The following is a 15,550-nucleotide window of genomic DNA, read 5'->3' on the forward strand; positions in this document are numbered from 1 at the left end:
TTCCCAGCCTGTCGGTTAGCTTCCTCCTCTGCCTCCCAGGTGGAAGGCATCTTGTATTGATTTTTGACCCAGGGAAATTGAGTCCTTCCATTACTGCTCCCCCTCCTGGTCATTGAGCGCCATAGCTGCTGCTCCCTCCAGCCTTTCCCTCCACCTCCCCAATGTGAAGTCCCTGACAGGTTTTTGAATTCACCTTCCTGCTTCCCTTTCCCACTACCTTCTGGGATGTGTAGTTTGGCCCCGCACCTGCTCCTGCCTGGCTTGAATTCTCCCACCTTATCACAATATCAACAATCTTATACAATTGAAACAAATAAAAATACTAGAAATCATTCTCAACAAACATCTGACCCTTGAAGACCAAGTTGCTGCAATCACGTCAAAAAGCTTCAAAACACTATGGAAACTGAAGAATCAGAGACTATTTTCCCAGACAGTCTTAGTACAAATGATGATGATGATGTCCCAACTAGACTACTGTAATGCAGCATACATAGGCTGCAAAGAAAACCTACTATGATAGTTGCAGGCTGTCCAAAACACAGCAGTGAGACTGATATTCAAAAAGTTGAAATATGATAGAGCAACCCCACTACTCATAATTCTACATACGTATTGCCACACTGAGACAGACCAAAGGTCCATCAAGCCCAGTATCCTATTTCCAACAGTGGCCAATCTGTCAGGTTCTCAGGTTCAGAGCCTTCGGGGCCGGGCTCTGGAGCAAACGTGAGCCCTTGGGCTGCTGACGAGGAGCGACAGCAGCAGGCAAACCCACCAACCAATGCTGGGAAAGCACACCGGCACCTGGCAGGGACTGCAGGCACCGCCCAGCGAGCCGGAACACATGGACTGGAATCCCCTGGACTGGAGGACCCAGGACTGGAACACTGGACTGGAATCCCCCCGGACTGGAGGACACAGGACTGGAACACTGGACTGGAACACACCGGACTGGTCCATACAGCTTCACCTGCACTTAGCCACTGCCCCCCAAGGGTTGAGCTCCTGGGTTCGAGTGGCCGGCAGGACTTACTGGATACCGGATGACACAGGGACCAGGACTCTCGAACAAGCTGGAAACAGCAGTACTCCTAAATCCTAAACTAAGTGTTCCTAACAATAAACTAACAGACTTAAGCACTAAACTACCAGCAGCGCTACGAAGCGCTACACTAACAGTGCTACTAAGCACTACACAACAGAAGGACTTCCAAAGCCCTATACTAACAAGAGTGCTCCTAAGCACTACTAGGGAAAGCAGGGGAGCCACAGGGAAAGAGCAGGGAACCTAAACACGTACATTACCCCAGGTGCTTCTAAGCACCTGGCTACAGCAGTGCTCCACAGCACTAAACTAACCAGAGGAAAACAGTGGAGCCACAGGGAGAAAGCAGGGAACTTAAACATAAGCTAACACAGGTGCTCCTAAGCACCAAGCTACACAGAGCTCTACACCCTAAACTAACCACAGTGCTTCTAAGCACCAAACAACAGATGTGCTTCCCAAAGCACCAAACACAGAAGGGCTTCCAAAGCCCCAAACACAGGAATGCTTCTAAAGCACCAAGAGGGAAAACAGGGGAGCCACCAGGGAAAAACAGGGAAGCTAAACACAGAAGTCAGAAGTGCTTCCAAAGCACCAAATACAGAAGGGCTTCCAAAGCCCCAAACACAGGAGTGCTACCAAGCACTAACCACAGAAGGGCTTCCAAAGCCCCAAACATGGGAGTGCTTCCAAAGCACCAAAAGGGAAAGCAGGGGAACCACAAGGGAAAAGCAGGAAAGCTAAACACACCGTCACAAGTGCACACTTCACTAACACTAACCTGGACCTAAAGCAAGTAGCCAGAAGCAAACGTTGCAAAGGCCCTGAAGGGAAGAATACAACTTCCTATCAAGGCCCTACCAGATGATGTCGCACTCCCTAGCCAGGCAGACAGCACACTGAAACCCAGAGAGGCCCAACCCACACCAATGCAGCATCATGAAGCACTTGAAGCCAGTACACCCAGAAAGAGGTAGAGCTAACTCAGTCCACACCCACAGCTGCAGTAGAGTGAAACAATTAACCTCATGCTGGCAGCAGCCAGCACAGAGAGAGAGAGCTAGCTCAGAAGGGCCAAACAAAAGAAACAGAAGCCAGCTAAGAAGCTGACCCCCAGGAAAAAGGTAAGTTTGAGAGGGATTCTGACCACAATCATAACACAATCCAGGTCACAAATACCTGGAAAGATCCCAGGAAAGCTCAATACATTTTATGATGCTTATCCCAGAAAAAAAGCAGTGGATTTTCCCAAGTTAATTTAATAATGGTCTATGGACTTTTCCTTTAGGAAACTGTCCAGACCCTTTTTAAACCCCGCTAAGCTAACTGCCTTTACCACATTCTCTGGCAACGAATTCCAGAGTTTAATTACACGTTGAGTGAAGAAAGATTTTCTCCGATTTGTATTAAATTTACTACTTTGTAGCTTCATCACATGCCCCCTAGTCCTAGTATTTTTGGAAAGAGTAAATGATTCATGTCTACCCATTCCACTGCACTCATTATTTTATAGTCCTCTTTCATATCTGCCCTCAGCTGTCTCTTCTCCAGGCTGAAGAGCCCTAGACGCTTCAGCCTTCCCTCATAAGGAAGTCGTCCCATCCCCTTTATCATTTTCATTGCCCTTCTCTATACCTTTTCTAATTCCACTATATCTTTTTTGAGATGCGGCAACCAGAATTGAACACAATATTCAAGGTGTGGTTGCACCATGGACCGATACAAAGTAACATAGTAACATAGTAGATGACGGCAGAAAAAGACCTGCACGGTCCATCTAGTCTGCCCACGATAAACTCATATGTGTATACCTTACCTTGATTTGTACCTGTCTTTTTCAGGGCACAGACCGTATAAGTCTGTCCAACAGTATTTCCCGCCTCCCATCACCGGCTCTGGCACAGACCCCGTATAAGTCTGCCCTCCCCTATCCTAGGCTCTCAACCACCAACCCCTCTTCCCCCCGCCACCCAATTTCAGCTAAGCTTCTGTGGATCCATTCCTTAGCTGAAATTGGGTGGCGGGGGGAAGAGGGGTTGGTGGCATTATAACGTCCTCACTTTTGTTTTCCATTCCTTTCCTAACAATACCTAACATTCTATTTACTTGCTTAGCCACCGCAGCACACTGAGCAGAGCATTTCAACGTATCATCGATGCCGCCAAGATCCCTTTCTTGGTCGGCGACTCCTAACGTGGAACCTTGCATTACGTAGCTATAGTTCGGGTTCCTCTTTCCCACATGCATCACTTTACACTTGCTCACATTAAACGTCATCTGCCATTTAGACGCCCAGTCTCTTAAGGTCCTCTTGTAATTTTTCCACAGTCCTCCCACGATTTAACTACTTTGAATATCTTTGTGTCGTCAACAAATTTAATTACCTCACTAGTCACTCCCATCTCTAAATCATATGTTAAAAAGCAGTAGTCCCAGCACAGACCCCTGGGGAACCCCAATATCTACCCTTCTCCATTGAGAATACTGACCATTTAACCCTACTCTCTGTTTTCTATCCTTTAACCAGTTTTTAATCCACAATAGGACACTACCTCCTATCCCACGACTTTCCAATTTCCTCTGGAGTCTTTCATGAGGTACTTTGTCAAACGCCTTTTGAAAATCCAGATACACAATATCAACCGGCTTGCCTTTATCCAATTGTTTGTTCACCCCTTCAAAGAAATGTAATTGATTGGTGAGGCTAGATTTCCCTTCACTAAATCCATGCTGGCTTTGTCTCATTAATCCATGCTTTTGAATATGTTCTGTAATTTTGTTCTTTATAATAGTCTCTACCATTTTGCCTGGCACCGATGTCAGGCTTCCAATCAAGGCTAGTCTATTTTTCAAAACTAGTATGATCATCTTTTTTAAAATATTTATTTATTCATTTTAACATGAATTTACAAAGATAAATATCTTTGAGGCAATTTTACAGAGCACTAGAAACATTTTGTTTACACAAAAAGAAAAATTTTAAAACAAGGTAAGTCAGCTTGTTCCTCGCTCAAATAGTAGTCAAATTAAGATCCAAGATGTCCTAGACGTTAACCAAGAGGAGTTGGAAATAAAGCAAAAATTATAGAACATTTAGCTTCTTATATTCTATTGGCATCTTTACTATGAGGATTGTCCCAGTTGCCTCCTGGCCTTTATAAATTCAGAAAGTTGTTCTACCTCATAGAAAATATATTTCTTATCCTTGAATATTACCAAACATTTGCATGGGAATTGCAATTGAAATTTCGCTTGTAACAAAATTACATCCTCTCTTAATTCCAAAAACTTATTTCTACGCAATTGAGTCCATTTGGATACATCAGGAAAAATAAGAATTCTCCCTCCTAAGAAATCTCTGAAAGTAGAATTTCAACAAAGCTTCCTTATCTTGGAGGAAGACAAATTTCACAATTAGTGTAGATCTCTTTTTTTTCCTCTTCCATAGATTGTTCTAGAAAAGTGGTTAAGTCCAAACCCACAGCTTGATCCTTTGATTGATCTTGAATTTCCTTCTCATTTTGTTGTAACTTTTCCTGTTTAATTGGCAAGTAATACATTTTTTGAACCGGAGGATACATCTGTTCAGAATACTTAAACTCCTCTCTAAGAAATTTAAAAAACATCTCCTTCGGTGATATTAAGTCATTGAAAGGAAAGTTCAAAATTCTCAGATTTTGATTTCTCATGGAATTTTCAAGATGTTCAATCTTTCTCATTGTCAACAATTTGTCTCCCACTGCTTGGGTTTGGATTTCGTTTAATTTTCTCAATTCTCCTTCTGTATTCAATTGTTTAGCTGAAATAGTTTCAAGTTCAACTTTTATAGCTTTTACTTGTGTGGAGTTATTCAAAGATACAGAAATAAAAGATGAACAGACCTTATGGAGGCTTTCCAAAGCAGTCCAAATAGTCTCCAGCGATATTACAGCAGGTCTTACCAGTGGCTATGTCCCGGCCAACAACAAACTTGTTTCAGCTTGTGCTATAGAATAAAGTTCCATCGGGACCGTCTCTCTCGCCTGTAATCGCTGGGTTTCCTCCATTTTCCCCAGCGCCTCTACTGGAGTTTGCCTCTCCTTCGGAGATATAGAAATATCCTTCTCCGGTACTACAACTCCAGTCGGCCGCGGAAACGGAGGAGTCAAAGGGCCTGCAGGGCTGAGTGAAAAATCACTCTCCAAGCCGATGCTGTCCCCAGCACCGGCTGCAGATGCGCCCGTCGGAGTAGAAGCCAGGAACGCCGAGATCGATGTCTGACAAAGAGAAGGGGTTTCCACCTTGGGAGGAAGGGGTCCCCGAGGTTTCCCCTTTCTCTTTGGCATTCCGCAAACAGCAGAACCGTAAGTTTATCAAAAATCAATTTAAACAGGGAAAAAAATGTTATATTCTGTTTGAGGAGCTTAACTCTCGGCGTCCTATCCAGCGGCCTTCTTGGATCCCTCCAGTATGATCATCTTCAAAATACTGTTTGGCATGTCACCGGACTATATGCTAGACATGATCAAACTATCACCAAGAAATGCAAACCCAGGAACCAGAGTTTATGTACTACTTCACCTGCTCAAATGCAAAAACGTACTGTACAAGTCCACCTACACTGTGTGATTTAGCTACCTGGGCTCAAAATGGTGGAACTCAATTCCCATAGTCATAAAAAGCATCACAAACTACCTCCAGTTCAGAAAAGACCTAAAGACCTACCTCTTCAGGAAATTCTATGAGTAAAATATGCACTAATCATTCTGGAACCACAACACAACCTCTAACTGTATCGCATTTTTTCATTTCAAAGAACTGACATACCTTTCTCAAGAAACCCAATGAGTATTCCATACTCACTAATAGTTATCTTGCCAACCACTGTAAAACACATCATACAATGTTGTAAATGTAATTGAATCAATGCAATCTGTAACAACTGTTAAATGTAAGCCACATTGAACCGAAACTCATTTTTGGATAATTGTGGGTTACAAGTATGAATGAATGAATAAATAAATAATAAAATGCAAAGCTTCAAGCGATGTTGCTCGTCGTTTAATGTTTCCTTTGGACCATTGAGACTGCACGTGAATTATCACAGAAGCTGGAGCCTACGATATAAAGATAAGTCCATATAAATTCATCTTTTTGATTCTAAAAGATTTTGAAGGACATTGATGCATAAGGACGTGTTACAATAACACATATATAAAAAAGATGAAAAAAAAGACTAGATAGACAAAAAAAGAGAAAAAAAGGTTTTTTTAGTCTATGATGACTTGTTACTGTGTACAATCAACCATTGTGTTTTTGCTACAGTTTGTTTAGACTTTTCCCCCTATCCAATATAGACACTTTTTCACTGCTAGTGTGGTTTTTGAGATTATCAACATTATTAAGCAGTAGAACTGATCTGTGTGGAGTATTAGGTAGAAATTAACACTGATTACATGTGGTTTCCATTTCAATATTGAGAGCAATATGCATAGGTTAAAAGCACCAGGGTATATTGTAAATAAAATGGCTATTTACAATTGGCTTCTATATTTTTACAGGTTACTCTCCGAATTTTCTTACAACTTAATTTGTATGTTAAATATTATTTTTTTCAGGAAAGCTTTGATGGTAATGTGGAATTTAAAGAGATTGTGTTTAATTACCCAACCCGACCAGATGTGAAAGTTCTTCAAGGATTAAATGTGAAAGTGAAGAAGGGGCAGACCCTCGCTTTAGTGGGCAGCAGTGGCTGCGGCAAGAGTACAACAGTGCAGCTGCTTGAGAGGTTCTATGATGCCCTTGCAGGAGAGATAGTAAGTAATGATGGTTTTTATTTTTCTGAAAATCAAGAGTGAAAAATGGTATTTTAATTGTGTTGGGGCAAAGAGCTTTAAACTGGATCATTTCTATGTGCAAGAGAAGTGGAGGTGTGGCCTAGTGGTTAGGGTGGTGGACTTTGGTCCTGGGGAACTGAGGAACTGAGTTCAATTCCCATTTCAGACACAGGCAGCTCCTTGTGACTCTGGGCAAGTCACTTAACCCTCCATTGCCCTATGTAAGCCCCATTGAGCCTGCCATGAGTGGGAAAGCGCAGGGTACAAATGTAACAAAACAAATGTCTCCTTTTCCAGCTAAGGCAATATTTTCCTTCCCATTTGGGATGTTGACTCATTCTTCTCTAGTTATTGCACTTCTGCTGCAAATTTATACATGTGATTTTAAGTAGTGTGGCTGTGTTAGTCCACTTTAAAGATCTGCAACTATTCCCAACAATTTATAGATCAATACGCAGAGATTGTCCAAACCCTGGTCAAACTTTTGAAAAAGGACACACCTTGGGAATGGGGACCTGAACAAAATTCAGGCATGCAGGAGTTAAAGGATACGTTGGGTCGCACTCTATGCCTTGCATACCCAGAGAAGGGGAGAGATGACTTCTGCTCTCTGGAAATATGAAAAGAGAGAAATAGAATGTCCAAAGGGCCCTCAATATCCACAATCGGAGCAGCTTCCCCTGAATATCTAGTGCTCTACCAGAGGACTGTGCTAATAGAGGTATCTAATGGGCCCTGCAGCAGAAGAAGACCCTGTGGGACTCAAACCTAGCCACTCCTAGGATCCCAGGCCACACCCCAAACTTTCATGCTGTGCCTCTAATACGCAAAACTTAAGTGATGGCAAATGTTGTAGGGCCTGCCACAGCCTGTGATAACAGTTGAACTAAGGTTGCCAACTACAACACTTGACACAAGTTCTGTAAGGTCCATGAAAACCTGCTACCTAGTTCCCCAAAGGGAGGGGGGGGGGACACAGGACTGCAGTCTCCCTTATCACTCCCTTCTCCCAGCTCAGGGCTGTAAAGCATGTGGGAGAGGAGCCCATCCCGAGCTGAGTCTAGAGGCCAGATATTGCCTGCCAGCTCCTGGGGGCAGGCCGGCCCCTCAGTTGGTGAGGAAATAGCCCAGGAATCTGTCTAATAACTGAGCAAATATTTTTATTGCAAGGGAAAACATCTGAATTAAAAAACCCCAGCAATTCCAAAAATCTTCAAAATGTCATAAACACATCATATATACTCAATCCTACATGGATTTTAAATTATGGGCTGAATATTTAAGGACCGTCAGAAGTGGCTTATTTCAGGCAAGTCACAATAAACAGCAAGATATGCTGCTCATTCAATACCTTCATTGGTCCTGGGGTTTTTTTTCATGTTTTATTTCCTTAAAGTATCATATTACTTTGTGCAGTTTTCATCTTTCATTTCACTTTCTTCCATAATCTAACTGTATCCGCAAACATTCTTCTTATGTATTAAAGAAGAGCAGTACTTAGCTTGATAAAACAGATCCACCGCCTACGCAGCCAGTTTCGAATCCTTCATCAGGGAAGTGGTCCACTGTAGAAGCAAAAAAAGCCCCAACCACTTCAAACACCTTTGAAATTATCTATAAACATACATAATTGTATACAGTCTTCCAAATCTTCATGACAATGGTGGCGGTGTTCCACCGACATTTAAATAAATCACATGACAGATTCAGTATGGATCCTGCATAACGTGAACTACATCATGACGCAAACATCTGATTAAATCTGTGACCACCATTTGATCTCTGCATTTGACCCTTTTGGTTGCACAGAGTCTACTACTACTTAACATTTCTAAAGCACTACTAGGGTTACGCAGCGCTGTACAGTTTAACAAAGAAGGACAGTCCCTGCTCAAAGGAGCTTACAATCTAAAGGACGAAATGTCAAGCTGGGCAGTCTAGATTTCCTGAGTAGAGGTATAAAGGTTAGGTGCTGAAGGCGACATTGAAGAGGTGGGCTTTGAGCAAGGATTTGAAGATGAGCAGGGAGGGGGCATGGCGTATGGGCTCAGGGAGTTTATTCCAAGCATAGGGTGAAGCGAGGCAGAAAGGGCGGAGCCTGGAGTTGGCAGTGGTGGAGAAGGGTGCTGAGAGGAGGGATTTGTCCTGTGAGCGGAGGTTTCGGGTAGGAACGTAAGGGGAGATGAGGGTAGAGAGGTAATGAGGGGCTGCAGATCGAGTGCATTTGTAGGTTAGTAGGAGAAGCTTGAACTGTATGCGGTACCTGATCGGAAGCCAGTGAAGTGACTTGAGGAGAGGGGTGATATGAGCATATCGGTCCAGGTGGAAGATAAGACGCGCAGCAGAGTTCTGAACGGATTGAAGGGGGGATAGATGGCTAAGTGGGAGGCCAGTGAGGAGTAGGTTGCAGTAGTCAAGGCGAGAGGTAATGAGAGAGAGTGGACGAGAGTTCGGGTGGTGTGCTCAGCGAGGAAAGGGCGAATTTTGCTGATGTTATAGAGAAAGAAGCGACAGGTCTTGCCTAACTGCTGGATATGCGCAGAGAAGGAAAGGGAGAAGTAGAAGATGACACCGAGGTTGCGGGCAGATGAGACGGGGAGGATGAGGGTGCATTCGACTGAGATAGAGAGTGGAGGGAGAGGAGAAGTGGGTTTGGGTGGAAAGACAATAAGCTCTGCCTTGGCCATGTTCAGTTTCAGGTGGCAGTTGGACATCCAGGCAGCAATGTCGGATAAGAAGGCCGATACTTTGGCCTGGGTTTCCGCAGTGATGTCTGGTGTGGAGAGATAAAGCTGGGTGTCGTCAGCATAAAGATGATATTGGAAGCCATGAGATGAGATCAGCGAGCCCAGGGAAGAGGTGTAGATTGAAAAAAGGAGGGGTCCAAGGACAGATCCCTGAGGAACTCCAACAAAGAGCGGGATGGGGGTGGAGGAAGATCCATGGAAATGTACTCTGAAGGTACGGTGAGAGAGATAAGAGGAGAACCAGGAGAGGACAGAGCCCTGGAACCCAAATGAGGATAGTGTGGCAAGAAGTAAATTGTGATTGACAATGTCAAAAGCGGCGGATAGGTTGAGGAGGATGAAGATGGAGTAGTGACCTTTGGATTTGGCAAGGAACAGGTCATTACAGACTTTAGATAGAGCCATTTCTGTCAAGTGTAGAGGGCGAAAGCCAGATTGAAGCGGATCGAGGATGGCATGAGAGGAGAGAAAATCAAGCGAACGGCTGTGAACGGTGCGTTCAAGTATCTTGGAGAGGAAGGGTAGGAGGGAATTGGGGCGGTAGTTGGAGGGACAGGTAGGGTCTAGTGATGGTTTTTTGAGGAGTGGTGTGACTACAGCATGCTTGAAGGTGTCAGGGACAGTTGCAGTGGAGAGAGTGAGGTTAGGATATGACAGATGGAGGGGTGACAGTAGGAGAGATGGTGTTAAGTAAGTTGGTGGGGATGGGATCAGAGGAACAGGTGATGCATTTCGAGGAGAAAAGAAGGTGGGCGGTTTCCTCTTCGGTGATATCAGGAAAAGAGGAGAAGGGGGCCTGGGTCGGTTGGTTGAGGGAGTGGGTTAAAGGGTGGAGAGGAGGAGGTGGCTTGGTGGTGAATTCGAGGTTGATCTTCTGCACCTTGTCGCAGAAGTAGTCAGCCAGCGATTGAGGAGTGAATGAGTGGGGGTGGGAGCGGACGGAACTTTGAGGAGGGAGTTAAGGGTGGCGAAGAGACGGCGAGAGTTAGAGCTGAGAGAATTAGTCAGTTGGGTGTAATAGTCCTGTTTGGCAAGGAATAAGGAGGACTGGAAGGAGGATAGCATGAATTTATAATGAATGAAATCGGTATGGGTGCGAGATTTCCTCCAGAGGCGTTCAGCCGATCGGGCACAGGAGCGAAGGTATCGGATGCAAGGGGTCAGCCAGGGCTGGGGATTAGTACGCCTTGTGGGACGGGAGATGGATGGTGCAAGGGTGTCCAGAGCAGAGGAGAGAGTGGCATTGTAAGCGGAGACGGCCTCGTCAACAGACTCAGAGGACATGATGGAAGGGAGGAGATTAGAGATACTAGAGGATAGGTTGGGGGGGGGGGGGGGGGTCGACAGCCTGAAGATTCCTGGAAGTAGTGGTTAGTGTTGGGTGGGACTGAGGGGGAGGGTGATGAAGTGTGAAGATGATCAGGTGATGGTCTGAGAGAGGATGAGCTGAGGCGCAGAAATTGGAGGGTGAGCAGGCAGAGGAGAGGACGAGGTCAAGACAATGGCCAGTTTGGTGAGTAGGGGTGGAGGAGCTCAGTTGGAGGTTGAAGGAGGCGGTCAGAGTAAGGAACTGAGAAGCATAAGAGTCGGATGGGTCATCAGCGTGTATGTTAAAGTCTCCAAGAATGAGGGACAGGGATGAGGGTTCAAGAAAAACGGAGAGCCAGGCATCGAAGTCAGGAAGGAAGGAAAAGAGGGACTTATCAGGGGGGCGGTGATGACTGCAACTCTAAGTGGCAGCGGGTAGAATAGACGGATGGAGTGAACTTCAAAGGATGAGAAGTAGTGAATATATCTATCTTTGTTCCTTATAGTCCAGTGAATATATCCATCTTTGTTCCTTATAGTTTAATAGTTTTTTAGTGCACTGACAACATTACCTGCACATGTCTGTCAGACAGATTCCTGGGCCATCTCCTCACCAACTGAGGGGCTGGCCTGCCCCCATGACCTGGAAGGGAATATCTGGCCTCTTGACTCAGCTCGGGAAGGGCTCCACTTCCATATGCTCTATAGCCAGGAGCTCATCCAGCGTCCCTCTGGGCAATATGGGAACAGTTTGAAGGTAAAATGACTAAAGGACAATATCTCCTGATGTAGCTGCAGTTACCTGGACATGAGAATACAAAACAGGTCACAGAAACAGCATTGTGGGTCACAGTATGGGGCAGACTGCCCATCTACATCACCATTGCATTCTGTAGCCCTCTGTCTCCTAGGGTTAACAATCTGGCCATTATTCTATACCAGTGTTGCCATCAGATATCTGATCTGGTGGAAAGCTGGGATTGATGTGGTTGCATGGTCAATGACATAAGCAATGGTGGAAACCTGGCATACTTGTCCCCCAGTCCAGCTCCATGCTGCAGGCTGGAACCAAGTGCCCATCACAGGTGTCCCTTGACAAAGATCTTAGGTAGACAATTGCACTGCTGCCCCAAGATTGATGGCTATATCTACTGCTGTGGGCCACAATTCACCTACTCTAAGCATTTCCCTGTTTGTCCTGACAGCTTGCAGCAGGAGACCAGCCCCATAAACTCCAATCACCCTGCAGCCCCACACCCTTTTGGCAGACTGCATAGAGCTCCATAAAGTAAAAGTGTGTTGTCTTGCACTAGCCACCTATCTGGAACCAACCAGCAGGTGTGCATAGGCAGTGCCTAGACTTTCGTTTGTTCTCCATGCTTCCTTACCTACAACCAACTTGGCTGAGGGTTTGGGAAGATGTACAAACAGCATATTTACAGCAACGATATACATTGGAGGAGAGGAAAGGGAAACAAACTATATACAACTATGGGGGATATTTACATGGGGAGGGAAAGGAACATGTCTGTTGTCTCACAATAGCAACCAGTCTGGTAGTAACCAGCAGGTGTTCTTAGCCATAGACTAGACACTAGCCAGGAGAAGAAGTGCAGGAACAGTTACTGGAGGAACCCACACACCCACTGTGCAATTTTCAGATGGCCCTGTACTAAGCCAAATTGACAAGTTAAAGAGTGATAAATCACCTGGACTGGATGGTATACACCCCAGGGTATTGAAAGAACTCAAACATGAAATTGCTGATCTGCTGCTAATGATCTGTAACCTGTTAAAATCGTCCACAATACCTGAGGACTGGAGGGTGGCCCATGTGACGCCGATTTTTTTAAAGGGTTCCAGGGGTGATCTGGGAAATTACAGACCGGTAAGCCTGACTCTGGTGCCATGCAAAATATTGGAAACTATTATAAAGAATAAAATTACAGAACACGTAGACAAATGTAATTTAATGGGACAGAGTCAGCATAGATTCAGCCAAGGAGGTCTTGCCTCACCAATTTGCTTCATTTCTTTGAAGGTGTGAATAACCATGATGTCAATAAAAGTGTATCTAGATTTTCAGAAAGCTTTTGGCAAAGTTCCTCATGAGAGACTCCTGAAAAAATTAAGTAATCATGGGATAGAAGGCAATGTCTTTCTGTGGATTAAGAATTGATTATTGAACAGAAAGCAGAGGGTAGGGTTAAATGGCCATTTTTCTCACTGGAGGAGGGTGAATAGTGGAGTGCCAGAGGGATCTGTACTGGGACTGGTGCTATTTAACATATTTATAAATGATCTGGAAATCAGAACAATGAGTGAAGTGATTAAATTTGCAGATGACGACACAAAACTATTCAAAATTGTCAAAATGCATGCAGATTTTGAACAGTTGCAGGAAGACCTTAGGAAACTGGAAGACTGGGCATCCAAATGGCAGATTAAATTTAATATAGACAAATGCAAAGTGATGCACATTGGGAAGAATAATCAAAATCATAGTTATCTGATGCTAGGGTCCACTTTAGAAGTTAGCACTGAAGAAAAAGACCTAGGTGTCATTGTACAGAATACGCTGAAATCTTCTGCCCAGTGTGCAGCGGTGGCCAAAAAAGGGAAACAGAATGCTAGGAATTATTAGGAGAGGGAAGCAAAATAAGATTATGAATATTATAATGCCTCTGTATTGCTCCATGGTGCGACCTCACCTTGAGTATTGTTTTCAACTGTGGTTGCCGTATCTCAAAAAAGATATAGCAGAATTAGAAAAGGTTCAAAGAAGAGCAACCAAAATGATAGAGGGGATGGAACTGCTCTCATATGAGGAATGGCTAAAGAGGTTAGGGCTCTTCAGCTTGGACAAGAGATAGCTGAGGGGGAATATGTAGACGTCTACAAAATCCTGAGTGGTGTAGAACAGGTGGAAATGAATCAATTTTTCACTCATTCAAAAAGTACAAAGACCAGGGGACATTCAATGAAATTGCATGGAAATACTTTTAAAACAAATAGGAGGAAATATTTTTTCACTCAAAGAATAGTTAAACTCTGAAACTCATTGCTGGAGGATGTGGTAACGGTGGTTAGCTTATCTGGTTTTTAAAAAGGTTTGGACAAGTTCCTGGAGGAAAAGTCCATAGTCTGTTATTGAGATAGACATGGGGGATGCCACTGCTTTCTCTTGGATTGGTAGCATGGAATGGTTCTACTAACTGGGTTTCTGCCTGGTACTTGTGACCTAAATTAGCCACTCCTGGAGGCAGGATACTGGGTTAGATGGACCATTGGTCTGACCCAATGTCGCTATCTTGTGTTCTTTATGTTCTTGGAGGGTGAAGGGCCCCACCTCAGGGCCTTCTTAACATGAGGGGAGGGCAGGGACAAGGTTAAAATATTCCTGAATTTGGATGATTGTGGAGGGAGTTAACATTTTAGGGAATGACAACACATAAATAAAATAGTCCCCCTCAACCCTGGGAATGGGTGGGCACAGAGGCAAAGTTGAATGGGGTTTACCACACAAATAGAGATGTGGAGCACTGCCACTAAACAATAGGAGCCAGCTGAAGAGAGAGGTGAAGCGGAAGGCTGGAGAGGAGCCACCAAATGTAGACCCTGTGAACCTCAGGCCTGTGGAGAACACGGTGCACAGACCTATTCCCAGGGCATCTTCCCACCCCCTGCTGGTCAGGCAGGCAGCCACAAATGGGTGTCACCACAACATTCACAGCTTTACATATCCCCACAGTCCTATAGCAACAGTTTTCAAACAATAATTGGTAAATAACATGAAAACATTTTTTATGAGAGTCTACTGCTGTCCCATGTGTTTCTGCTGACCAGTGTCTATGCTCTATCTTGTCCAGAATCCAGATCCTGGCAAAAGCAAGGAGCAGAGACATAATGCAGACCAGATCGCAGGTCATCTCCCTACCAGAAGGGAAAGGGTAGGATCAGAGGTCTCTGCTTACCTTGAGACAGTGGCAAAAGGGTACTCCAGCTGGCTCATGGCTTCCAAGGTTGAGGTGCCTGATGCTGCAGAGACAGAATGAAGAGCAAATGAGTTAGTTTCTGAATATTTATTTCAGGGTCTATAAAAAGCTATGAGGAGGCTATTAGGTCGTGGTGTTAATAGTTTGGGTAGGTGAGGCGATGTTCTCAGTCTGTGTTACACAGTCTGAGTATAAACCCCCTCAACAATTAGAAAGACACACTGGGATAGAAGAAGATATTTTATTAGCATCTCACCAATGGCAGTAAGGCAATTAGGCATTCATATCTGGAACATGGTGGAACATCACTTCACGACACACAGCAGGTGCAGTCTGTCTTCTCTCTTCAGCCTTCTGCACCGATACCCTTACAGACTGCCCTTTTTATACCCTTATGGTTCAATTCATTCCTATGGACCCTAACTTTCTCATCAGAACTCTTTGGCCATTATCAGTTGATAACGATGAGTTCATATTTTTCCAAACTCTTAAGTATCAACAAAAGATGTTCATAGTAACATCTGGGAATTATTGACTTCACATGTCATTTCATCCTTTTCAGCTCCCCCCTCTACTTGCACCTTACCCATTACTATCTTTCAACATCCTTGCTTGTGACTTTCTTGCTAATGCCAG

The 15,550-nt window shown here is 44.4% G+C and overlaps 1 protein-coding gene across 2 annotated transcripts in view; it reads left to right on the top strand.

Moving 5' to 3' along the window:
* The window catches only part of ABCB1 (ATP binding cassette subfamily B member 1), a 265,216-nt gene that overhangs the window by 208,260 nt on the left and 41,406 nt on the right, over positions 1-15,550 (top strand). For both annotated transcript variants that reach the window (XM_030199760.1, XM_030199764.1), the window contains one exon: positions 6,646-6,843. In XM_030199760.1, coding sequence (XP_030055620.1) covers positions 6,646-6,843 — 198 coding nt within the window. The remainder of the gene's footprint in view (positions 1-6,645; positions 6,844-15,550) is intronic.

The sequence above is a fragment of the Microcaecilia unicolor genome, chromosome 1 (genome assembly GCF_901765095.1).
Source record: "Microcaecilia unicolor chromosome 1, aMicUni1.1, whole genome shotgun sequence".
NCBI lineage: Eukaryota > Metazoa > Chordata > Amphibia > Gymnophiona > Siphonopidae > Microcaecilia > Microcaecilia unicolor.